Genomic DNA, 25,328 nt, shown 5'->3' on the forward strand with positions numbered 1-25,328 from the left:
AGAACGTGAGCGTGTGTGATCAGAGGTGGGAACAAGTAGACGGTGGCCGGGGTGAGTGTGGGGTCGGTTTACTGGGCATGGGTCAGTCAGAGGCTGGGCTGGCCAGGGTCAGGTAGGGCAGCAGTTTGTCTGGACCCCGAGAAACCCAACTGGAATCCAGGGCCTCATCTGCTTCAAAGCCAAAGTCTTCCTCAACCTTAATCTGCAGGAGATAAGGAACAAGGTGTTAACAGGCCTGGGAATCTAGAAAATCCCATCAGCTTCACCATTTTTGTTTTCATTTTGTTTTGCTTTTTAAAGAGAGAGGGTCTCACTCTGTTGCCCCGGCTGGAGTGCAGTGGTGCCATCATAGTTCACTGCAGCCTCTGCCTCCCAGGCTTAAGTGATCCTCCCACCTCAGCTTCCCAAGCAGCTGGGACTACAGGCACATGCCAACCAAGCCTAACATGTTTTTTTCTTTTTAGTAGAGATGGGGTCTCAGTATGTTGCTCAGGCAGGTCTCAAACTCCTGGCATCAAGTGATCCTCCCACCTAGGTTGGGATTACAGGCATGAGCCACTGCACCTGGCCAGCCTCGCAGTTCTTGTCTTCCCAGGCCAGTCACCTTCCTCCTTACACCTCAGAGGCAACCCCAGTGTTCCTGGGTCCAGATGTTCTTCCAGCTTTCCTCCCCGCACTGGGCCTTCCCTTCCACTCCGTCTTCTCTGATCCTTCCTTCTCCTCTACTCCCAGCCTCTGTAGCTATTTTTCCTTCTCCAGGTCTTCCTCCTTCCCTTTCCAACTTTGCCTCCTTTTTACCCAAGCCTTTACCCCACTTTTTCCAACTACTTCCCTGCCTGATCCTAGGCCTCCAACACGTCCTGGTTCACCTCCCTTCTCCAACTTTCCCCAGCCCTGGGCCCCTCGGGGTGCAGAACCAAAACCCAAGAGCCCTGAACCTGACTCAGCCCCAGCCCTGGCCCCGGCCTCTCCCCTTGAGTCCTCCCCTCCTCACCTGCACTGGTGCCAGCTCTGGAGCCCCAGTCCCTCCCCTTGAGTTCCCACTTTCCTCACCTGCACCGGGGCCAGCTCTGGAGTCAGCGCATTTCCTGCTCGGCGTCCATCCCGTGGCACTCGCCGCCTCTTCCGCCCACTGGGCCCCTCGCCGGGGGCTGGGCTGCCAGGTTCTGGGGGTGCAGGAGTCCTTCTGGGCGGGGACAGTGCCTCTTTCTCTGGAGGCTCATTCTCAGCATTGCCTGGGGTGGGGGCATCCGTGCCCTGGCTGCCCTCATCCTGGCAGGGAGGAGGGGGAGGTAGGTGATGGGTGGCTCCTGAGCTCCCAGTTCCTTACCCTCCTGGAGGCCCAACACTCACCTCCAGCACAATGGTGAAGTGGCTGGCCCGGTAGTCATCCCCATAGGAGTCCAGCACTCTCATGAGGAACCTGCTCAGGGGCAGAAGCCACCAATGGAATAACTTATCTCCTAGCAGCTGGGGAACAGGGCCACAGGATAGAGCTCAGCTCCCACTCCGCTCAGCGCCAAAGCTGGCCTGGACCCAGACGGTCCTGAGCTCTGGCACTGGAGGCCTGGGAGCCATGCCCTTGACCAGCCTTGAGACCTCGAGCAAGACAAGGCGACCATTCTGAGGCTGTTTCCTGCTCTGCAAACGACATGACACCCTCGGCTGGATGTTGCAGTGGTGACACTGAAGTAGTGACACCAGACGATTTCTGTACTTAACATGATGTCAGCACTTAGTAAACATTCATATGTGAGTTATAATTTTTTATTGATAACTGAAGAGAGGGGAGTACAGAACGCTCCTCCTAATGACCTCACCTCTTATAAACACCCCCTTCTCTTCTTTCCCCAGACCCTGCCTCCAGAGTTCCTTAAAGTTCTAGTTGGTGGAATGCCTCCTGTGCACCAGCACCTGGGCAGGTTTGTTGTTGTTTTGAGACGGAATCTCACTCTGTTGCCCAGGCTGGAGTGCAGTGGCGTGATCTCGGCTCACCACAACCTCCACCTCCCTGATTCCAGCGATTCTCCTGCCTCAGCCTCCCGAGTAGCTGGGACTACAGGCGCCCGCCACCACGCCCGGCTTTTTTGTATTTTTAGTAGAGACAGAGTTTCACCATGTTCGCCAGGATAGTCTCGATCTCCTGACCTCGTGATCCGCCTGCCTCGGCCTCCCAAAGTGCTGGGATTACAGGCGTGAGCCACTGCGCCCGGCCTATTTCAACTTAAGTGAAAATCTCACCCGTGGCCGGCAGCTACCGTGCTGGACAGCACAGGTGCGGACAGAGGAACCCTGGGAGGCGCAGGTTTCAGCTTTGCGGAGGGGAGGATGAACTAGCAAAGGCGGCCAAGAAGGAACAGCCGGAAAGGCAGGAGACCCCAGGCTGCTGGGTGCCCAGGATGGCAAGAATGGGCTCCAGGGAAGAGCACGTAGCCCTGGGCCACTGAGCCGAGGACCGAGATGAGAACTGTGGTTGACTCAGCAACGTGGAGCCATTCCTACAAAGCTTGCTCCAATTTTGCTGGGACGGGGACACTGTGAGTGGCAGGGGCAGCAGCCACCTGGGCAGGTTCTGTGGAGACGCACAGTGGGAAGCTCTGAGCTCAGCTCACCACCTGCAAGCTTCGGCTTAACCCCGCCGCAGCCTCATGATATTGGTGCTGCCCTTAGTTGATAGGAAACAGCTCAGAGAAGGGACACTGCTTGCTTAGAGTCACACCGCAAAAAAAAAAAAAAAAAAAAAAACTTGCAGCCAGGTCTGTGTTCATGTGCCTTCCATCCTGTTGTTCCCTCCCTTCAGGGGGAGGAGGCCCCTCCACCCGGCCCTCCCTCAGTCCCAGGGCTCAGCCCTCTCCACCCCGCCCTCCCTCAGCCCCAGCGCTCAGCCCCCTCCACCCTCAGCCCCAGCGCTCAGCCCCCTCCACCCCGCCCTCCCTCAGCCCCAGCGCTCAGCCCTCTCCTCCAAGACCGAATCCCACTCTTCCTCCTCGTTTGCCTCAGCCCCCGGCCCTCATCTCCAGCTTCTCCTTGTGGCTTGTGAGGGTTGGGTGGATGTGGGAGTGGGAGAGACAGGGGCTGGTTGCGTTTGGGAGCTGAGGCTCACGGGCCCAGAGGGGACGGAGAAGGGGTTACCTCCGTTCCTGCTGCAGCCTCCGAGTTATCCTCTGCACCTGATGGAGCCTGTTCAGGACCCGCTCGTTCACCTGTGGGGTGGGAACTCCCATCAGCTAGATCCCACGACTCCCGTTCATTTGTTTAACGGATGTTTAATGGGGCACGCACTAACCTCTGGGGAGATTGGCCAAAGACCATCCCGTGGCCTGAGGTCCTTCCACCTTCCCATCCCTCCGGCTCCCCTCTCACCATGCCACAGTCCTGAGTGCCCTCCAGTGGGGGCCTTCCGCATGCTGTTCCTCTCCCTGGACCTTCTCCCCAGCCATCCTCACAACTCACTCCCCACTCCAAGTCAGGTCAACTGTTACCTGCTCAGAGAGCCTGAACCTCCCATTAAGTCGAAACACACCAGGCCAGGCGCGGTGGCTCACACCTGTAATCCCAGCACTTTGGGAGGCTGAGGCGAGTAGATCCCCTGAGGTCAGGAGTTCAAGACCAGCCTGGCCAACATGATGAAACCCCATCTCTACTAAAAGTACAAGAAATTAGCTGGGCGTGGTGGCAGGCGCCTGCAGGATAGTCGCAACAACCCGGGAGGTGGAGGGGTGAAGTGAGTTGAGATCACCCCACTGCACTCCAGCCTGGGTGACAGAGTGAGACTCTGTCTCAAAAAAAAAAAAAAAAGTGCCAGGCACGGTGGCTCACCCTTGTAATCCCAGCACTTTCAGAGGCCAAGGTGAGCAGATCACCCGAGGTCAGGAGTTGGAGACCAGCCTGCCTAACATGGTGAAACCCTGTCTCCACTAAAAATACAAAATTAGCCAGGTGTGGTGGCGCACGCCTGTAATCCCAGCTACTCAGGAGGCTGAGGCAGGAGAATCGCTTGAACCCAGCAGGCAGAGGTTGCAGTGAGCTGAGATTGCAGCATTGCACTCCAGCCTGGACAACAAGAGCGAAACTCCATCTAAAAAAAAAAAAAAGACCTGAGTTCAAGTTGCCGCTCTGGCTTGGCACAGTGGCTCATGCCTATAATCCCAGCACTTTGAGAGGACAAGGCAGGAGGATCACTCAAGGCCAGGAGTTCAACACCAGCCTGGGCAACACAGTGGGACCCCAACACTCAAAAACTAACAAAATTAGCTGGGCTTGGTGGCCGTCGTCCCAGCTCCGTCGGAGGCTGAGATTGTAGAGCCCAGGATGTTGGAGCTGCAGTGAGCCACAGTCATGCGACTGCACTCCAGCCTGGGCAACAGCAAGACCCTGTCTCAAAAAAAAAAAAAAAATCTCAGATCTGCCACTGCTGAGCTCTGAGCTTGGGTGCATTACTTAACCTCTCTGAGCCTTGATTTTCTATACTTGTAAAATAGAAGTAATCTATTCCTGGGGGTGGATTAACAGAAGAGGCTCCAGTTGAGTCCGTTTGGGCCTTGGTGTCTGTTAACAGGGTTTGGAATATGCCCCTGGCCTCTAGCCTTCCTCCTTACAGAACTCCCCAACACTGTCATCAAGAATTGAGGCCAGATGCGGTGGCTCATGCCTGTAATCCTAGCATTTTGGGAGGTCAAGGCGAGTGGATCACTTGAGGTCAGGAGTTCAAGACCAGCCTGGGCAACATGGCAAAACCCCATCTCTACAAAAAGTACAAAAATTAGCCAGGTGTGGTGGTGTGCATCTGTAGTCCCAGCTATTTCAGGGGCTGAGGTAGGAGGACTGCTTGAACCTGAGAGATCGAGGCTGCAGTGAGCTGAGATTGCGCCACTGCACTCCAGCTTTGGTGACAAAGTGAGACCCTGTCTCAAAAAAGAGAAAAAGAGTTGAAGGCCAGGCGTGGTGGCTCAAGCCTGTAATCCCAGCACCTTGGGAGGCTGAGGCGGTCGGATCACCTGAGGTCAGGAGTTTGAGACCAGCCTGGCCAACATGGTGAAACCCTGTTTCTACTAAAAATACAGAAATTAGCTGGTTTGTGGTGGCAGGCGCCTGTAATCCCAGCTACTAGGGAGGCTGAGTCAGGAGAATCACTTGAACCCAAGAGGTGGAGGTTACAGTGAGCTGAGATGGTGCCATTGCACTCCAGCCTGGGAGACAAGAGCGAGACTCCATCTCAAAAAAAAAGAGTGCAATTATTTCCCCCAAAAGAGCATGTTGAGGCTCTAACCCCCAGTACCTCAGGATCACCTTATATGGAGACAGTGTCGTTACAAAAGTAATCAAGTTCAAATGAAGCCAGTGGGTGGGCCCTAATCCAGTATGACTGGAGTCCTTATAAAAAGGGGAAATTGGGACACAGACACACACACAGAGGGAGCAGCAATGTGAAGATGAAGGCGGAGATCAGGGTGATGTTTCTACGTGCCAATGACTGCCAGAAACCTCCAGAAGGCAGGGGAGAGGCCTGGAAGATTCTCGCAATCCTGCCGACACCTTGCCTGGGACGTCTAGCCTCCAGAACCGTCAGACAGGAATTTCTGTGCTTGAGGCACCCTGTTTGTGATACGTTCTGGGAGTCCGAGCAAACTAATACAACTGTCTTCCGAGTTTCAGGCATCCAGACCTGATGCTGTCCCTCCCCCGTTTGAAACCCTTCAGTGGCTCCTTCACTCTCAAGGAAAAAAAAAATATCCAGACTTCTTGTCCTGGTGTTCCTTGCCTGCCAAGATCTGAGCCCTGCCTGCCGTCTCATCCTCACTGATTCATTGATTTTGAGATGGAGTCTCACTCTGTCACCCAGGCTAGAGTACAGCAGCATGATCTTGGCTCACTGCAACCTCCACCTCCCGGGTTCAAGCAATTCTCATGCCTCAGCCTCCCAAATAGCTGGGACTACAGGCGTGCACCACCACACCTGGCTAATTTTTTTGTATTTTAGTAGAGACGGGGTTTCACCATGTTGGCCAGGCTGGTCTTGAACTCCTAACCTCAGGTGATCCGCCTGCCTAAGCCTCCCACAGTGCTGGGATTACAGGCATGAGCCACCACGCCCAGCCCATCCTCATTCTCAGCAAGGAGGCTATTGCAGTCATTCAGCCCAGAAAGTTGGAGTTTGCAGTGGCAGCCGTAGGGATGGAGGGGAGGAGAAGGGTCCAGAGACATTCAAGAGGCAGAATGAATGAGTCGAGAGGAGTGAATCCTGGCAGGGGTATGGGAGATGTGAAGAGCCTGGGCTTTCACCTGTGAGCGGTGCCACGCGTTGAGGGGCCCCCGGGAGACATCAGAGAACCCATCTGCGTTGTCAGGGAAGCTCCACGGGAGATGGCCCTTCCCGGGGCCCAGCACAGGGCCAGACACATAATGCATGCTAAATGACTGAATATATAAGCGGAAGATTCCTTCAGCAAGCCAAAAAAAGGCTGGGCATGTGGAAAGGCAGAGATTGCGGGGGGGCGGCAGTTTAGGCCAGGGGACCCCAAAACAGGGGGATCCGCACTCACCTACCTGCTCGATCTCCCGGCAGCGCCGACCTAGTGCCTGGTACTTTCTGCGATTTAATTCCCGCTGGCGCCGCCGCCGACCCCGGGCTGCCTCTTCCTCTTCATCTCGCTCCCGGAGCCCTGAGCCGCCCAGACCACCTGACACAAACTCCACTTCCGTCTCCAGCTCGCTCTCCAGGATGTGGCCACCAAATAGGGGAGGCAACGCCAACTCTGAGCCTGGCGGCGCTGAGAACTCCTCAAAGCCCACGGCTGCCATGGTCCTGAGGGGCAGGGAAAGGCTCAGGGGCCCTGGATCCTGGACCCCCAGCCCCTTCTCCCACTGAACCAGGAGCCCAGACCCCAACCCCTTTTCCCTCAGACCTGGGAGTCCAGGCCCCCAGCCCCTCTTCCCTGAGATCCTAGAATCCAGGCCCCCAGCCCCTCCTCCCTCAGACCGTAGAATCCAGCCCCCAGCCCTCCTCCCTCAGACCCAGGAGTCCAAGTCCGCAACCCCGCTTTCGCAGCACCCACAAGGTTCAAGCCCTGACCCCCTCCTCCCAGGATGCAAGAGTCCAGACCTCTAGACTTTGTCTCTCCAAGGACCCAGGGAGTCCAAGCCCCAACCCTCAACCAGACGCAAGAGTCCTGGCTTCCAACCTCCTCGTCTCTCAGATCCAGCAGTCCAAACCCCTAACCTTCTCCTCCCTCAGGATGACCCCAGTCCATAAAAGGGTTCTAAGGTAAAGCAGTTGCATCTAAGGTCCCAGTCCAGACCCCAGTCCATAAAAGGGTTCTAAGGTAAAGCAGTTGCATGAACTACAACCCCCATCAGACCTCAGCGTAAAAGCTCATATGGTTGCATACAATGCAGCTGCACTGTTTTCTGGGATTCGCACTTTTTCACAAGGGCTCAGCCACATACCCTTCTCTCTGCTCCAATTCCATCTCCGCGACCTCCGGAAGCCCCGGGCCTCAGAGCTTCTAACCTCTTCAATCTGTAGGTTAAGCCGTTCGCAAAACTACTTGTCCCATCAGGGTCAGCAGCCGAGGACAGCGGGACGTGGCCCTAGGCCTTGTGGGAGTTGTAGTTCCCTGTTTCCGGCTTCGCTTCGGCCCACCCCCACGTCCACCCCGAATCCCTGCTTAAAGGCCTTGCTTTCTTGTCTAACGCCGCAACCAGTCCTCTGAGTTGCCAACGTCTTTCTTCTTGTCTCGACGCCCCGTCGTCTGGCCACAGCGATTCTCCGCTTAGCAGGATCGGTCCATAGCGGGCCGTGAGTCCCTTTCCTCCTCGCGGCTTACCGCCTCTCTCCGCCTAGTGCCAGGTGCTAATAAAGTTGTTGTTTCAAATGCGGCCAGGAACATCGCGAGCGGGGACCAATCAGAAAGTAGCTTTGCCTCTATAACGGCGCGAGAGTGAGACGTCATCGGTGAGCGACGAGCGCTCTGGGAAAGCTTATTTCCTAGAAATAGTGGTGCGCGGAGAGGAGAGGTGAGTGTGATCGAGACAAGAGGGGAGCGGGAGGCCGGGCTCCTGGGTCTGGGAGAAGAAGCGTGTGAGGAAAAAGGCGGGCCTTTACAGCTTGGTTTTTGTTTTTTTGTTGTTTGTTTGTTTTGAGACGGAGTCTCGGTCTGTTGCCCAGGTTGGAGAGCAGTGGCGCGATCTCGGCTCATTGCAACCTCCGTCTCCCGGGTTCAAACGATTCTCCTGCCTCAGCCTCCAGAGTAGCTGGGATTACAGGCGCCCGCCACCACCCCTGGCTAATTTTTGTATTTTTAGTAGATACGTGGTTTCCTCATGTTGGTCAGGCTGGTCTCGAATTCCTGATCTCGTGATCCGCCCGCCTCGGCCTCCCAAAGTGCTGTGATTACAGGCGTGACCCACCGCGCCTGGCCAGTTGTTTGTTTGTTTGTTTGTTTTGTCTGAGACGAAATTTCGCTCTTGTTGCCCAGGCTGGAGTGCAGTGGTGCGATCTCGGTTCACTGCAACCTCCTCCTCCCAGGTTCAAGCGATTCTCCTGCCTCAGCCTCCCGAGTAGCTGGGATTACAGGCGCGCACCACCACACCCAGCTAATTTTTTGTATTTTTAGTAGAGACAGAGTTTCACCATGTTGGCCAGGCTGGTCTCGAACCCCTGACCTCAGGTGATCCACCCGCCTGGGCCTCCCAAAGTGCTGGGATTACAGGCATGAGCCACCGCGCCTGGCCTTTTACAGCTTGTTTACCCAAAAGTCTTACTATGCGCCTACCATGGTGTGGCCCTGGGAATGTGGAAGGAGCAAAAATTGTTCCCTGCCCTCTTAGAGCTTTGGTTGATGCCTGACAGGCTTTATCAAATAATTACTTCATTAATCACAAATGTGTGAAGTGCCTTACTGTAGACAGGCAGAGCGTGCAGGACACGTATCACAAAGCAACCTCCTGTAGTCTAGAGTGGGGCGTGTGGGTCAGGGAGGTGGAAAGAAAAGAAAAAACAAAGTGAAGGAAAGAGCCACTTTAGTTACAAGGGACTCCTTATACAAAGACCTGGAGGTGGGAAGAAATTGATAATGTAACCAACTCAAGTTTCTGCTACTCAGAGGCAGAGGAAGTGGGAGGTGGTGAAAGTAAAGAAGCTTTATTGATCAAATGCTTGCAGTTGAGAAATGGCCAAGCTAATGTCTTTAAAAGACCATTTCAAACTTTAGGGTGGGGAGAGGGGCTTAAAAAGGGGAACTTTGAATGGGAGGCCTACAGGAGTGGTGCTGGGTATGAGGTATGTGTCTCTTGCTCCGAAGGCTGTCCTGAGCCATGGGCCACCTGGAGCATGGGCTGGTGTCATGTCAACAATGGCCAGGTTGTAGATTGATCACCTTGAGGTAATCTCTGGAGTTTTGCAGCTGGGTTTCCATACCTAGTTTGTTTCAAGATTAGCCCCCGTGGCGAGGCGCTGTGGTTCATGCCTGTAATCCCAACAGTTTGGGAGGCCAAGGTGGGTCGCTCACTTGAGGTCAAGAGTTCAAGACCAGCCTGGCTTACATGGTGAAACCTTGACTCTACAAAAAAAAAAAAAAAAATGCAAAAAATTAGCTGGGCATGGTGGCAGGTGCCTGTAGTCCCAGCTACTCAGGAGGCTGAGGCAGGAGAATCGCTTGAACCCAGGAGGTGGAGGTTGCAAGTGAGCCAAGACTGTGCCACTGCACTCCAACCTGGGTGTCAGAGCCAGACTCCATCTTTAAAAAATAAATAAATAAAGATTAGCCCCTGGAACTTCTAAGTAAGCACATAGATAAGCCAGCAGCGCAAGACAGTGTCTAGTGGGAAGGGAGGGAAACAAAGAATTTCGAAGTGTGTTTTGAAGGCTAAAGGAAAGAAAGGAATAAGAAAGTTTGCAAATGCATTTGGAATCTATGCCACTTGGTTCCAGTAAGTCTTAGCAAGGTGGTGGTCATAGGGGTGTGCTGTGTCTTGCACAGGTCGGAGCTGGAGACTCGCCAGTGAACAAAACAAACTAAAGCACCTGTTGTCGTGGAGCCTGCGTACGGGTGGGGTTGATAAAGAAGGACCAGGGTCTTCCGGGGGAGAATCATCACTCAGTAATAAGGAGGGACTTTGTTGGGGCAAGTTTTTAGGGAACCCTGCTCTCCCTCCCCAGGCCTCGGGATGTCTCTGGCAGATGAGCTCTTAGCTGATCTCGAAGAGGCAGCAGAAGAGGAGGAAGGAGGAAGCTATGGGGAGGAAGAAGAGGAGCCAGCGATCGAGGATGTGCAGGAGGAGACACAGCTGGATCTTTCCGGGGATTCGGTCAAGACCATCGCCAAGCTATGGGACAGTAAGATGGTAAGAGGACACGAGGCGTTCCTAGCAGGGGGCTCTAGACAGAATCTCCCAGAAGGGGGTGATACAGGCCTCTTTTTGAAGAGTCCTGGATTCTGACTCTGCCCTCCTTTCCTGCAGTTTGCTGAGATTATGATGAAGATTGAGGAGTATATCAGCAAGCAAGCCAAAGCTTCAGAAGGTGCTTCCTCCCACTCTGTGCCCCTCCCCATCTCCTGTCTCTCCTGCCAGGCCCCCTGGCTCCCTGGCTGCTTGTGGCTGGGTATATCTCCCTCTCAGCCTTTTCCAGAGCCTTCTTTTTTTTTTTTTGTTTCTCCCCAACCCGTTCCCTTTTCCACTAAATATATATTGCATTGTAAAGCTCATGCTTCTTTTTTTTTTTTTTTTTTTTTTTTTTTGAGACGGAGTCTCGCTCTGTCGCCCAGGCTGGAGTGCAGTGGCGCAGTCTCGGCTCACTGCAAGCTCCGCCTCCCGGGTTCACGCCATTCTCCTGCCTCAGCCTCTCCGAGTAGCTGGGACTACAGGCACCCGCCACCACGCCCGGCTAATTTTTTTGTATTTTTAGTAGAGACGGGGTTTCACCGTGGTCTCGATCTCCTGACCTCGTGATCCGCCCACCTCGGCCTCCCAAAGTGCTGGGATTACAAGCGTGAGCCACCGCGCCCGGCCCAAGCTCATGCTTCTGAAGTCCTTCCTGTGTGCTGAGCTTACTGATCATGATAGCACTCAGCTTGAGGTTTCCCAGACTTCAGTGATTCACGTGACCGGTTACAGGCTTTTTTCCACATCTATAAGCCACTTATCCTATTATTTGCTAAAGAACCACCTAAGGCCGGGTGCGGTGGCTCATGCCTCTAATCCCAGCACTTTGGGAGGCTGAGGCAGGTGGATCACGAGCTCAGGAGATCGAGACCATCCTGGCTAACACAGTGAAACCCCATCTCTACTAAAAATACAAAAAATTAGCCGGGCGTGGTGGCGGGCGCCTGTAGTCCCAGCTGTTCGGGAGGCTGAGGCAGGAGAATGGTGTGAACCCGGGAGGCGGAGCTTGCAGTGAGCCGAGATCGCGCCACTGCACTGCAGCCTGGGCGACAGAGCGAGACCCCGTCTAAAAAAAAAAAAAAAAAAAAAAAAGAATCACCTAAAACCTTCTCTCATGCCCCAATTGAGAGAACAGTAGCTTCTCTCATGAGTGCTGACTCACCCTTAAGAGGGCAGTCCTGTTACCACTCCTATTCTTTTTTTTTTTTTCCCTTGAGATGGAGTCTCCCTCTGTTGCCCAGGCTGGAGTGCAGTGATGTGATCTTGGCTCATTGCAACCTCTGCCTCCCGGGTTCAAGCGATTCTCCTCCCTCAGCCTTATGTGTACCTGGGATTACAGGTATGCAACACCATGCCTGGCTATTTTGTATTTTTTAGTAGAGACGGGGTTTCACCATGTTGACCAGGCTAGTCTCGAACTCCTGACCTCAAGTAATCTACCCACCTCGGCCTCCCAAAGTGCTGGGATTACAGGCATGAGCCACTATGCCCAGCCTTCCCATTCTTCTTGACTGGAATTTGTAGACAACAGGAAGCCATGGGAGGTTTCTGGGCAAAGAAGTGTAGTGAGAGGGCAGTGTTTCAGGAGACTCACTGCTTGCTTTAACGTTTACCTGGGCACCCAGTTGAATCGCCCAGGTCTTTGCTCTCAAAGTGCTCAAGGTCTAGTGGAAGAGGCAGGCCAGGCTCCAGACAGCTATCGGCGGGTGGTACCAAGCTGGGGACACCGGAGCCACAGGAGGGACTGGCTGACCCTGCCCCAGGTGTCAGGGAAGAATCGATAGCTGAATTGGACTGTAGAGCATGAATCCATGCGCCAAGCAAAGAAAGGGAGAAGGGGGCCCAGGGAAAGACAGCGGCAGGCCCGGGGTCTCAGACATCCGGAGAGAGAATCCTGCAGAGTTCTAGATGCCAGGCCGAGGAATTTCTCCCTCCAGAGGGTTATGGGACACAGAAAGTGACATTTCCTGATGTTAGGCCAGGCTCAGGGATGGAGTCAGACCCCATCACACCCGGTGTCTGGTTGTGGAGGTAGACGTGAAACATCTCACAAGCTCGTGGCAGTCCCTGTTTACTGGAGGTGCACAAGTGCTGCGGGTACACAGAAGAGGCGTCTGATCCTTCCAGAAAGGGAGGGAAGGATTCTGAGTCGCTGCCTGAGTCTTAAGGACTTAAAGAGCCATTTGAGCATCAGGGTTAGGAACACAGACTCTGAAGCCACCCTGCCTGGGGTCCTATCTGAGCTCTGCCTTCTACTGGCTGTGACATCAGGCAGTTAGTATTTGCATGACTTTTAAACACAACATCTTTTTGTTTGTTTGTTTTTTGAGACAGGGTCTCACTCTGTCACCCAGGCCATAATGCAGTGGCACGATCCCAGCTCACTGCAGCCTTGACCTTCTGGGCTCAGCCTCCCAGGCAGCTGGGACCACAGGTGTACACCACCATGCCTGGCTAATTTTTTTAATTATGTGTAGAGATGGGGTCTCCCTATGTCGCCCAGGTTGCTGTCCAACTCCTGGGCTCAAGCAGTTCTCCTGCCTCAGCCTCCCAAAGTGCTGGGATTACAGGTATGAGCCACTGTGCCTGGCCTCTTATTACTAAAGCACAAAGAAGCGTTTTCCAGAAACACATGGGGTAAGGGATGCTCTGGGGAGAGGGAACAGCACATGCAAAGGCCAGGAGGGGTCTGGCATGGTGGCTCACGCCTGTCATCCCAGCACTTTGGGTGGTCAAGGCAGGTGGATCACCTGAGGTCGGGAGTTCGAGACCAGCCTGCCCAACATGGTGAAACCCTGTTTGTACTAAAAATACAAAAAAAAAAAAAATTAGCTGGGCGTAGTGGTGCATGCCTGTAATCCCAGCTACTCAGGAGGCTGAGGCAGGAGAATCGCTTGAACACGGGAGGTGGAGGTTGCAGCGAGCTGAGATCATGCCACTATACTCTAGCCTGGCCAACAAGAGTGAAATTATGTCTCTAAAAAAAAAAAAAAAAAGCCTAGGAGGAGTGGGTGTCTGGGGCACTGTGATCACTCCTTTATAGCTACAGTGGAATAAAATGGGATGTGGTGAGGGGATGGGGTGGGAAGGGCGGGAGGCCAGACTGCAGAGTTGCTGAGTCAGCAGATAGGAACTGGGCAACTCCCTGTGTGCCAGGTGCTGTCCTGGGTACTCGGGTGTGGGTATAGCCAACGCAGGCACAGCACTGGTCCCTGCAGAGCTTCCGGAGTTGGGGAGGCCTCGAATGTCAGTCTGAGGACTTGGTCATTAGCCTTGGGGCTGTGGGGAGCCGTAGGAGGTTTCACACGGTCGGTTCTGGGGTGGATGGGGTCAAGTCTAGACTGGTGGGGAGGGAGAGGGATTGAAGGCAGGAACACCAGTTCAGGGATGTCTGCAGATGTCAGCCTGTCCCTGGTTTACTCTTCAGCCCCTCCTTCCTGACCCCTCCCAGCCTCATCCTCCATCTCCCCCAGCTCTGGGACCCGAGAGGGGGTGGGGATTTAGATACTCACACCCATGCCTCCGTGTCCTCACAGTGATGGGACCAGTGGAGGCAGCGCCTGAATACCGCGTCATCGTGGATGCCAACAACCTGACCGTGGAGATCGAAAACGAGCTGAGTGAGTGCTGGGGGGCAGGTGGAGACAGCCCCGTGTGACGTCCCTCACGCCCCCTCTCCCTTCCCCACTGGCCTTTCCCAGGGTCCTGCCCCTAAGCCCAAGCTCAGATCGAGGTTCCCCTGCTGTCACAGAGTGGTTGAAATAAGAAGGAAGTGTGTTCTCCCGCGCATGAGTCTGAGGAGCACTCGGGGATGGTGTGGCTGCTTGGCTGCCTGTAGGGCCTCGGCTCTTTCCATCCCGTTGGTCGGCCACTTGCCTCACGGTGCGAGGTGACTGCCCCACCTCCAGCCATCACCTCCGCATTCCCACCAGCAAGGCGCTCCTTTTCTTTAAGAACATGTCACTGCAGCTCACATTTTACAGACCAGAACTAATTCCCCTGGTCACACCTAGCGGTAAGGGCGGCTGAGAAATGGAGTCTGTATGCTGGTGCCCGTGTGCCAGGCTACAAGCCAGGGCTTCAGTTACTAAAGAAGGGGACATGGGTGTTAGGGGCAACCAGCAGAGTCTACCTCCCATCTCACCCGACACCCGCCTGTCCCGTTTACCCTAGACATCATCCATAAGTTCATCCGGGATAAGTACTCAAAGAGATTCCCTGAACTGGAGTCCTTGGTCCCCAATGCGCTGGATTACATCCGCACGGTCAAGGTGAGAGCAGAGAAGGCGGGGTGCTTCCGCTGGTGTGAAGGGGCAGGCGGGGCTCACTCTCGGACCGCCTCCCAGAGGCCTCGGGGTCTGGAGACGATGGAGAGGAGTGGACGAGGGCTCAGTGGCCTGCTCTGCCCAGCGTGGGAGGGACGGAGCCTGGACAGGACTTTCTCAGGGCTCCCCTCCTACCCCGGTCTCCCGAGAGGGCTTCCCCGCTGGCCTGACCCATGCTGCTCCCACTGTGGTCGGAGCCGGTGACATTGGAGTTGACATCCGAAGGTTGACACAGGGCAGGCACGCGGAGATTTGGGGGAGAGAGACATCTAAGTGCGAAGAGCTGAAGAGGGAACAAGCGGGGAGGAAGTGAGGCGGGGAAGGAGGGGACGGGGAAGAGGTCGGATCATGTCCAGCCTTTGGGTCTCAGGAGAAAGCCAAGGAAGGGTTTCGGAAAAGAGGGGCGGGTGCGCGTGAGGGCGGGGAGAGGAGGAGGTCCCCACGCGTGTCCAGGAAAGGATTAGGATGGCGGTGGGGAAGCCCCTGCAGGGAAGCGAGGCCGCGGATTCGCGCTCCGACTTGACGCGGGCCAGAGGCTTGTGAGGCCGCGGTCTTTCCAGACGCCGCTCTGCCCGGGCTCTGTTTCTGGGTCAGCGAAAGCAGGGCAGACAGTGTGGACGCGTGAGGCGGTGGAGGCAGGAACCGTGTGGACGCTTGGGGCGGTGGAGGCAGGATCGGTGTGGACGCTTGGGGCGGTGGAGGCAGGAACCGTGTGGACGCTTGGGGCGGTGGAGGCAGGAACCGTGTGGACGCTTGGGGCGGTGGAGGCAGGAACGGTGTGGATGCTTGGGGCGGTGGAGGCAGGAACGGTGTGGATGCTTGGGGCGGTGGAGGCAGGAACGGTGTGGATGCTTGGGGCGGTGGAGGCAGGAACCGTGTGGATGCTTGGGGCGGTGGAGGCAGGAACCGTGTGGATGCTTGGGGCGGTGGAGGCAGGAACGGTGTGGATGCTTGGGGCGGTGGAGGCAGGAACCGTGTGGATGCTTGGGGCAGTGGAGGCAGGAGAGGCCCCCCTGCAGAGACCCTGACTGTCCCAGTGTCCCCAAGAAGAGACCCGAGGAGGTGCTGAGCGAGAGAGGTTCCCGAGCCTCCCCTGTCTTCTCTGCTCACCCCTAGGAGCTGGGCAACAGCCTGGACAAGTGCAAGAACAATGAGAACCTGCAGCAGATCCTCACCAACGCCACCATCATGGTCGTCAGCGTCACCGCCTCCACCACCCAGGGGTATGTCCACCGCGAGGGGGGCGCCGGGCCTGGGCTAATGGGACTGGGAATTAGGCTGGAGCTACACACGCAGGTGTGCACACGCACACACACGTACACACGCACACAGAACTGAGAGGGTGGGGGCTGGGCACAGCAGGCAGGCGGGAGCCCCAGGAGGCTGGGCCCACCTGCCCCTGCAGGCAGCAGCTGTCGGAGGAGGAGCTGGAGCGGCTGGAGGAGGCCTGCGACATGGCGCTGGAGCTGAACGCCTCCAAGCACCGCATCTACGAGTACGTGGAGTCCCGGATGTCCTTCATCGCGCCCAACCTGTCCATCATTATCGGGGCATCCACGGCCGCCAAGATCATGGGTGAGGCCCTGGGCTGGGTCCCATGGAGCGGGGTCTGCTGAACTGTGACCCCGGGGAAGCTGCATCCTTTTCCGTAGAATGGGGGCTTTGGCACCTGGGCCTCTGCACCTTGTCTCCCTGGACATCACAGAGGTCAGCCAGCCTGGCACACAGCGAAGCCTTGTCTGTGGGAAAAACACTCACCCACAGCTCCTCCTCCCTCCCCTGTGCCGGAAAGCCAGAGATAACCACACCCAGGCGCTGTTGTCAGGGAGCTCCTGGTTTGGTGAAAATGGTTCCAAAACACAGACATCTCTGGAACGCCGTTCGTGTGGCTTAGCACAAACGTGGTGGTCAGCTTCCTGTTGGAGGCCTCCTCCCTGCACCCCCAGGCCAGCTGCCCTCCCTCTCTGAGCCTCCTTTGCATCTGCCCCTCGCGGAATGGGCCAGGTCGCCCACCTGGCAGGGCCACCGAGGAATCCAACCAGAACCTCACGTAAAGGTGCCCAGCACACGTCGAGCCCCCAGGCAGATTCACGCACCCCCACCTCCCTGCTTGCTTCTGACCACCCCCGCTCCCTTCCTCCCTCCCTCCCACCGCAGGTGTGGCCGGCGGCCTGACCAACCTCTCCAAGATGCCCGCCTGCAACATCATGCTGCTCGGGGCCCAGCGCAAGACGCTGTCGGGATTCTCATCTACCTCGGTGCTGCCCCACACCGGCTATATCTACCACAGTGACATCGTGCAGTCCCTGCCCCCGGTGAGCCCACCGCGTCACAGCCCCTCCCCTGCCCCCGGGAGCCTTCCGCTATGCCCAGACAGCCTGAGCAGCCACCCCACCATCTGGCCCAGCTGACAGTAGCACTCAGGAGCTGGGAACAGGGTGGCATGGGACGTGAGAGCCAGGGCTCTGCAGCAGACCAGCTCCAGCACCCACCAGTCGGGTGACTGTGGGCAAGAGGCATGAGCGCCCTGTGCCTCAGTCTCCTCCCCTATCAAGTGGGAGCACAGCGCCCCCTGACGAGGGCTCAGTGCAGATGAAACACTTACAGGTCCGGCCTAGCTCACGACAAGCAGCATAGGGTTAGCGTGCAGCTGCTCCAAAGACCACCCTCAGGTTTGACCATTCACTAGAAAGGCTCACTGAATCCACTGAGGGCTGCTGTGCTGGGGACTACAGTTTATAACAGATTAACATCAGCCACGGGAGAGAGACACAGGAGGGGCAGGAGAGGTCACCAACCTTGGAGCTTCCCGGGTCCTCTCCCTGCAGTCAGGACACATCACCCTCCCAGCATCGATAACTGACAGCACACACACAGGACCGCCAGCCTGGCGGGGCACGGTGGCTCGCGCCTGTCATCCCAGCACTTTGGGAGGACGAGGCGGGCAGATCACCTGAGGTCAGGTGTTCGAGACCAGCCTGGCCAACATGGTGAAACCCCATCTCTACTAAAAATACAAAAAAACTAGCCGGGTATGTTGGCACACACTTATAATCCCAGCTACTTGGGAGGCTGAGGCAGGAGAATCGCTTGAACCCAGGAGGTGGAGGTTGCAGTGAGCTAAGATCATACCACTGCCCTCCAGCCTGGGTGACAGAGTGAGACTCTGTCTCAAAAAAAAAAAAAAAACCATCAAGACAGGCTCTGGGACAGACAGGCCTGGGTCCAGACCCTGCTCTGTCCAACTGTGGCGAGTGACCTCAGGCTCATGGCCCTGTGCCCTGCCTGGCCTCCCCCAGGGATGGGGAGAACAATAGCACTGATGGCCGGGTGGGCATTTCCTGGCCCCACGCCCCAGCCCTGTGTGGGCTTTTTTTTTTTTTTTTTTGGTCTTTTCTGTGACCCTTTAGGTCAGGCACTGCTACTGGAACACACCCAGGGAGGCTGGCAGGTCGCCCCTTCCTGGAAGGAGGGAGAGCGGGTGATAGAACCCAGGACTGGCGGGCCTGGGGCTCAGGGCTCCAGCTGCCTCCCTGCACCCCTGCCATCACCGCCGCCTCACAGCCCTAGGCATATGGGTTAAACCTGCCCCAGGGAGCCTGGTGTCTTGTCACCCAGGCCTCTGCCTCTTCATTTGCCCATCTCACATCGGCCCAGGCACAGGCCGTACACGTCACAGGCCCGTAAGGGAGGCCAGGGCTGGCCATCGCTTCACTGTGGCTGACAGCTGGGCTCTGTTTGCAGTTTGGATTGGAAGCCTGGCTCCATCGCCTGCTGGCTGTCTCCCTGGCCACATGACTTGAAGCCTTGGTTTCCACATCTGAAAAGGGGGTGCGATGATCGCACCAGCCCGATATTTGAGTGTTTGATGAGATGAGCCGAGGGGCGTGCTTAGCACGGGGCTGGCATCCAGGCCGAGCGCACTCCCCCCGGCGTCTCCACAGTCGTCACTGTCCTCGTCGTCAGTGTGTCTTACTGTCATCCTTACCTGATGGCCACTTACCAGCCGGGACATGGCTGTGTGCCCTGCCCTCATCCCCTCTTCCTGTGAAGTGGGAGCTGAGAGCACACACCTCTAGAGCCCACGGGTGGAAAGCCCCCTTCCGGGACCCAGGGTAGAGCCAGAGGAGGAGTGCGCGCGGTTGCTTTGCTGTCACCTCTGTCTGTCTGTCTCATACAGATTCCACCCCCGTTTTCCATTGCTCCAGGATCTTCGGCGGAAAGCGGCCCGGCTGGTGGCCGCCAAGTGCACACTGGCAGCCCGTGTGGACAGTTTCCACGAGAGCACGGAGGGAAAGGTGAGGGGCGGCCGGGCGTCTTTTCCTGTGGCTTGGGGTGTCTCTGCTGGGAGAGCCCTCAGCAGGGAGCCCACCCCAGCGGGCACCGTCCTACCAAGGCGGAGGCGGTGTTTCTGCCCACCCTCCCTGGGGTCAGGAACCCCCTTCCCCAGTGGGGTTTCCTAGGGCTGCTGTTGGAAGGTAGCATGAACCTACTGGCTTAAAACAGTGCAGGTGTGGCTGGGTGCGGTAGCTCACGCCTGTAATCCCAGCACTTTGGGAGGCCATGGTGGGCAGATCACAAGGTCAGGAGTTTGAGACCAGCCTGGTCAACATGGTGAAACCCCATCTCTACCAAAATTAGCCCGGTGTGGTGGCACACACCTGTAATCCCAGTTACTCAGGAGGCTGAGGCAGGAGAATCGCTTGAACCTGGGAGACAGAGGTTGCAGTGAACTGAGATTGCATCATTGCACTCCAGCCTGGGTGACAGAGCAAGACACCATCTAAAAAAAAAAAAAAAACAAAACAAAGCAGCGCAGGTTTATTATCTGTGGTCCTGTAGGTCAGAAGTCCAAAATGAGTTTCACTGGGCTGAAGTCAGGGTGTCAGCCTGGAGCGTTCCTTCTGGGGGATTCAAGGGATAATCCATTCCCTTGTCTTTTCCAGCTTCTAGGGGTCACTGGCACCCCTTAGCTCGTGGCCCTCCCTCTGTCTGTGGAGCCAGCCACATAGCACCCTCAGCCCTCTCTCTAACCCTGCTTCTGTCTTCATATCTCGGCCTCTGTTTTTGTCCCCCCCTCTATTTTAAGGGCCCTTGTGGCTATACTGGTAGCCTACCCAGATGGTCCCGGATGGTCTTCCCAGCTCACAGTCCTTAAAATCCTTAACCTCGTCACATCCCTGTTGCCCTGTGAAGTGACATTCACAGATTCTGGGAATTGGAACATGGACCTCCTTGGGCGTGTGTGTGTTGGTGGGGGCGTAATTTGCCTTCCACACCAGGACCTGCCCCCGCTCCAACAGAGGATGTTACTCAAGGCATTATTCCGTCACCTTCTGTCTTCCTTGGTAGAGGTACTCGGGAGAGGAGACATGTTTTCTGTCTTGTGAACTGTCGTTTGCCTAGCACCCAGCCTGGCACAGCATTCAGGTGTTCCGTGTCCCCTTCTCCTTTCCCTCTCCCCACCTCACCCCTGGTCTGGGTGTGGGGGTGCAGCTGTGAGTGGCACAGACGGGAGCCCTGCCCCGTGGTGTGGACGTTCTTGTTGGGGCCGGGTCAAAGAGACAGTCAACAGGTGAACTCTGTCCTGCGTCTAGCAGTGCTAAGTCAACACCAAGAAGAGAAAGAAAGGGGGTTGGGGTGGGGCGACATCAGGTGCTGATTTAACTGGGATGTCAGGGAGGACTTAGAGCCCTGAGGAGGTGAGGGTTTAACTGGGATATCAGGGAGAACCCCGGGCTCTGAGGAGGTGAGGTTTTAACACAGACCTGAGTGAAGCCAGGGAGCAAGGCACGTGGATACTTGGGGGAAGAGTCTTCCAAGCAGGGGGAATGATCGGTGCAAAGGCCCTGAGGCTGGAGAGCAGCGAGCCCTGGAGGAGAGAGGGGAGGCCCTGGCGGAATCCAGGGGCAGGCAACATGGAGGCTGTGCATCCTGGGGAGAACGTGGGCTGCAGTGGAGGGGCTGAAGGGGGCCAATTTGGTATTGGTTCTGAAGGAAGAGCCCCCGGGACGTGTGGTGTGGGAGAGAAACAGTGGAGTCGGCTGCCCGGCTCTTGGGCGCTGCCGTTTGCTTACACGGGGAGAAGGAAGGCGGACGGTGGAAGGCTGGGAGGAGGAGCAGGAATTCTGCTTGGCCCTGTTACGTTTGAAGGACCTGTTAACCATCCCAACGTCAACGAGAGTTGTTTACAGGGTACAGAACCCAGAGGAAGGCAGGGCGCGGTGGCTCACGCCTGTAATCCCAGTGCTTTGGGAGGCCAAGGTGGATGGATCACAAGGTCAGGAGTTAGAGACCAGCCTGGCCAACATGGTGAAACCCCGTCTCTACTAAAAATACAAAAAATTAGCCGGGCGTGGTGGCGCGCGCCTGTAATCCCAGCTACTCGGGAGGCTGAGGCAGGAGAATCGCTCGAACCCGGGAGGCGGAGGTTGCAGTGAGCCAAGACCATGCCACTGCACTCCAGCCTGGGCGACAGAGCGAGACTCTGTCTCAAAAAAAAAAAAAAAAAGAAAAAGAACGCAGAGGAGAGGTCTGAGGCGAGATGAGGGGCATCAGGTTGTAGAAGGAACTGAAAACCCAGAGCCCCAGAGCAAGGACGGAGCCCTGGGATGGGCAGTCGCTCGAGTGGACAGGCGGACGGCGGGCAGAGGAGGCCTGGGGTGGGCAGTCGCTCGGGTGGACAGGACGGCGGGCAGAGGAGGCCTGGGGTGGGCAGTCGCTCGGGTGGACAGGCGGACGGCGGGCAGAGGAGGCCTGGGGTGGGTAGTCCACGTGAGCAGCTGCAGGACCTCCCCCTCGCCCTCCCTAGGTGGGCTACGAACTGAAGGATGAGATCGAGCGCAAATTCGACAAGTGGCAGGAGCCGCCGCCTGTGAAGCAGGTGAAGCCGCTGCCTGCGCCCCTGGATGGGCAGCGGAAGAAGCGAGGCGGCCGCAGGTGAGGGGCCCTGGGGGTCCAGTAGGCATGGGGGTCATGGAGGGGAGAGGCCGGCGTCCTCCTCCCAGCTGACTCCCTGGCACCGCCCGCCCACCCGTCCCCAGGTACCGCAAGATGAAGGAGCGGCTGGGGCTGACAGAGATCCGGAAGCAGGCCAACCGTATGAGCTTCGGAGAGGTCAGACTCCCCCAGCGCCCTCCTCACCCCCACAGGCAGCCAGCCGCCACTGCCCTCTGCCTCCTGCTGCCGTCCCTCCTCTCGTCCTGTGGCCCTGGCTCATGTCTAGGGCGCTGTCCCAGCCTCCTCCCTCGTCCCCCGGCCTCTACTCTCATTTCCATCCATTCAGCCCCAAAGTGACCCTTGTAACCCTCGGAGCCTGTGTCTCCGGCGCTTAGAGCCCCTGCAGCTTCCCATCGCCCCAGGCTCCTTCGCCGGTTCCTCCCTGCCCAGACGCTCCGCGGTGCCCTGCTGCACTGCCGCCCCGTCCCTGGGCCCCGCCAGTCTCCTCTGTTACCCCAGCATCATCCCCTTGGTCCTGCAAGACCCAACTCAGAGGCCACCTCAACCTATGAAACCTGTTCTGGTTCCTGACACCCCCCAACCCACACGACTAAGGAAGGAATGGCCTCTCAACTCTGAGCTCACAGAGCAATGCTCGGACCGGGCCCCTGTCAGGCTCCCCAGCATCCCCCGCTTGTGGGGGCCCCCAGGCCTCAGCCAGGCCGAGTGGGTACCTGAGCAGGTGCCCATGGGACCAGCTGGCTGGTGACCGCTGGGCTTCCGGCTGCTGGAGGGGGTGCCTCGGTGGCTGGAGGGCAGGGCCTGGTTGCTGAACTGCAGGGCGCTTCCCCTTCCCCCTAGATCGAGGAGGACGCCTACCAGGAGGATCTGGGATTCAGCCTGGGCCACCTGGGCAAGTCGGGCAGTGGGCGCGTGCGGCAGACGCAGGTAAACGAGGCCACCAAGGCCAGGATCTCCAAGACGCTGCAGGTATGGGCCAGACCCAGGTGGGGCTGGGGACCGAGGGACACAAGGTGGGGGGAGTCCAGATCGCAGCCTCCTTGTCCTCCCCACAGCGGACCCTGCAGAAGCAGAGTGTCGTGTACGGCGGGAAGTCCACCATCCGCGACCGCTCCTCGGGCACGGCCTCCAGCGTGGCCTTCACCCCACTCCAGGTACTCCCCTGGGCCGGCTCTGTCCCCAGCCCGAGACCTCAGCAAGGCCCCTTGCCCTCTGCCCGTGAAGCAGGCCAGGATGAGTCCCCTCACGGGACTGTTGTGGAGGGTGTGGTGACAAGGTACGCAGAGGACGTAGACAGCTCCTGGCACACAGGAAGAGGTTGGCAGAGACGAGGGGCCAGCGCCGAGCAGTCCTCATGAGCACGGACCGCTTTAGAACCAGGCCTACAGCTGTGTTCAGGGCACCCAGTTCCTCTCTGTGGGGCCGTGAGCGGGTTACACACTGCTCAGCCTCCAGGCCCTCCAGTTCAAAATGGCCAGGGCGGTTAAGGTAACCTCAGGACCCCATTCGAGAAAGTTCCCGGCTAAGTGGGCGTGGATGTCACGTGTGGGTCCAGGCCCCAGCCAGTCAGCAGTGAGCAGCGTGGAGCATGGCAGTCACCGCATTGTCGGTGCCTCAGTTTACCATCCACAGAGCAGGGCGAGCCTGCACCATGGGGGCGAGACAGCAGCGAGCTCATTTCCTCATTCAACGGGTGTCTGTGCAGCACCTACTGAGTTCCATCGGTGTTCCCGGCTCTGGGGATGAGGCGATGAATGAGACGGCCAAGTCTTAGCTTCATGGAGCCAGTGGGTGGCCGGGCATGGACAGCTCAGTAAGATGTCCAGTGTAGTAGAAGGCGGAAATGCCAGGGAGGGGAGAGGTGGAAGGCAGGAGGTGGGACAGGGGAGGCTCTCGTTTTGGAGCAGCCAGGGAGGGCCTCTTTGAGAAGATGAGGCCGGTGGCTGTGCCTTTCCAAGCTTCCCCTCCTCCATCATGAGGTGCTCAGGACTGAAAAGAGTGCACAGGAAGCACTTGGCACTGGGCTCACCATTAGAGCCCGATGACTGGGTCCTGTTATTATTTTTAGAGACGGGCTCGCTCTGTTCTTTGAAAATATTTAGGAAGTGCCAGCCAGGTGTTGGCTCCCATCGCTGGCCACTGTGATCGTCAGTGGTGTTGGTGTGATCTGTGCTGGGACCTCCGGCCAGCCATGTCCCCCAGGGACTCAGTTTCCGCATGCAGAAACTGGGCAGGATTGGCTGTCCTCAAGCACTGGTTGTTTTTAGCACCCCCTGAAGAACTTCATACAAATCTAGGCGACCTGGTTCCTCCCTACCCTCCCTCCAGACCCACGGAGTCAGAATCTCCCAAGGCAGGGCAACTCCAGGGACAGGCAAACCATCTCATGCCCACCCACAGCCTGAGTACCATGGGGAAGGGCCTGGGGGCCTTCTCCTCACCTAACCCATCATCGTCTCCCTCACCTGCCCAGGGCCTGGAGATTGTGAACCCACAGGCGGCAGAGAAGAAGGTGGCTGAGGCCAACCAGAAGTATTTCTCCAGCATGGCTGAGTTCCTCAAGGTCAAGGGCGAGAAGAGTGGCCTCATGTCCACCTGAATGACTGCATGCGTCCAAGGTGGCTTCCCACTGAAGGGACACAGAGGTCTAGTCCTTCTGAAGGGCTGGGATCGGGTTCTGGCAGTGAGAACCTGCCCTGCCACCGGCCCCAGTGCTGGGACTGCCCAGGGAGGAGGCCTTGGAAGAGCCCGGCCCGGCCTCCCCCAGGACCGAGATCACCGCCCGGTATGGGCTAGAGCAGGTCTTCATCATGCCTTGTGTTTTTTATTTTAACTGAGAACGGAGATACTTTTTTGAAAAGAGTACAATTAAAAGGACATTATCAAGATCTGTCCTTGGAGAGTGATCATTTTTCAAACAGCTGGGGCAACTAGAAGAGTCAGAGCTATGGAGTTTTGAGAAAAGAGCTTGGCCCTCGGGTCCAAGCGGTGTCTAGGCCCACTCCCTTCCCCGTTACTTTCTCGTCATGGGATCCCAGAAGGAAAAGACCCTCTCCAACCCCCTGGAGAACCTCAGTCACTTTGATAGCAAATTATGTGGCTGCCAACGGCCGCAGATCAGCGCAGGCTGACCGGGATTGCTGTCCGCCTCAGGCCGGCCTCCTCACCTTTCCAAGCCTCCACACCTACGCCCAGGTGCCCAGGACTGCAAAGAACGCGCAGAAAGCACTTAGCATGGGACTCGCCATCAGCGCCCAATAACCAGGTCCTGTTAGTATTGGGTTTTTTTTAGAGACGGGGTCTCTGTTGCCCAGGTTGGAGTACAGTGATGCGATCATAGCTCACTACAGCCTCAAACTCCTGGGCTAGGATTACAGGCATGAACCGGCACACCTGGCCTCCTGGTTAATTTAATTTTTTTTTTTTTTTTCTGAGGTGGAGTCTGGCTCTGTCACCCAGGCTAGAGTACAGTGGTGCAATCTCGGCTCACTGCAACCTCCACCTCCTGGGTTCAAGCGATTCTCCTGCCTCAGCCTCCTGAGTAGCTGGGATTACAGGCGTGTGCCACCACACCCGGCTAATTTTTATAGTTTTTAGTAGAGATGGGGTTTCGCCATGTTGGTCAGGCTGGTCTCGAACTCCGGACCTCGTGATATGCCC

At 57.0% G+C, this 25,328-nt stretch overlaps 2 protein-coding genes across 4 annotated transcripts; one reads left to right on the forward strand and one right to left on the reverse strand.

Annotated features, from left to right (window-relative positions):
• Position 1: 1 nt before the first annotated feature.
• On the reverse strand, positions 2–7,857 carry TFPT (TCF3 fusion partner). The gene is made up of 6 exons (XM_032171097.2): positions 7,447–7,857; positions 6,547–6,805; positions 3,133–3,203; positions 1,354–1,423; positions 1,054–1,272; positions 2–202 (listed from the first exon to the last, which is right to left on the reverse strand). Exons 1-6 carry the CDS (start codon positions 7,467–7,469, stop codon positions 83–85), a joined length of 762 nt encoding a protein of 253 aa, XP_032026988.1. The 5' UTR covers positions 7,470–7,857; the 3' UTR covers positions 2–82.
• On the forward strand, positions 7,834–24,556 carry PRPF31 (pre-mRNA processing factor 31). Of its 3 annotated transcripts, none has more exons than XM_032171071.2 (14): positions 7,834–8,016; positions 10,160–10,344; positions 10,462–10,522; positions 13,920–14,003; positions 14,557–14,654; positions 15,825–15,931; positions 16,114–16,283; positions 16,866–17,023; positions 18,917–19,006; positions 21,520–21,647; positions 21,752–21,824; positions 22,509–22,637; positions 22,724–22,822; positions 24,142–24,556. In XM_032171071.2, the coding sequence occupies exons 2-14, from the start codon at positions 10,168–10,170 to the stop codon at positions 24,265–24,267; spliced, it is 1,500 nt and encodes a 499-aa protein (XP_032026962.1). In that variant the 5' UTR covers positions 7,834–8,016; positions 10,160–10,167; the 3' UTR covers positions 24,268–24,556. The 3 variants fall into 3 exon arrangements, with proteins under 3 accessions (XP_032026962.1, XP_058281955.1, XP_058281956.1); XM_058425972.1 differs by lacking the exon at positions 7,834–8,016 and adding an exon at positions 10,029–10,049; XM_058425973.1 differs by lacking the exons at positions 7,834–8,016; positions 10,160–10,344; positions 10,462–10,522 and adding an exon at positions 11,594–11,722.
• Positions 24,557–25,328: the final 772 nt, after the last annotated feature.

The sequence above is a fragment of the Hylobates moloch genome, unplaced genomic scaffold (genome assembly GCF_009828535.3).
Source record: "Hylobates moloch isolate HMO894 unplaced genomic scaffold, HMol_V3 SCAFFOLD_12, whole genome shotgun sequence".
In the NCBI taxonomy this organism is placed as follows: Eukaryota; Metazoa; Chordata; class Mammalia; order Primates; family Hylobatidae; genus Hylobates; species Hylobates moloch.

Bases quoted from the DNA above. Each gene is read 5' to 3' on its own strand.
- PRPF31 (XM_032171071.2), top strand. From the start codon at position 10,168: ATGTCTCTGGCAGATGAGCTCTTAGCTGATCTCGAAGAGGCAGCAGAA. The intron at 10,523-13,919 runs GTGCTTCCTCCC...GTGTCCTCACAG, and splicing joins GCAAGCCAAAGCTTCAGAAG to TGATGGGACCAGTGGAGGCA. The intron at 21,648-21,751 runs GTGAGGGGCCCT...ACCCGTCCCCAG, and splicing joins AAGAAGCGAGGCGGCCGCAG to GTACCGCAAGATGAAGGAGC.
- TFPT (XM_032171097.2), bottom strand. From the start codon at position 7,469: ATGGAATTGGAGCAGAGAGAAGG. The intron at 1,424-3,132 runs GTAACCCCTTCT...GCCCCTGAGCAG, and splicing joins AGGCTGCAGCAGGAACGGAG to GTTCCTCATGAGAGTGCTGG. The intron at 203-1,053 runs GTGAGGAAAGTG...TATCTCCTGCAG, and splicing joins CAGAGCTGGCCCCGGTGCAG to ATTAAGGTTGAGGAAGACTT.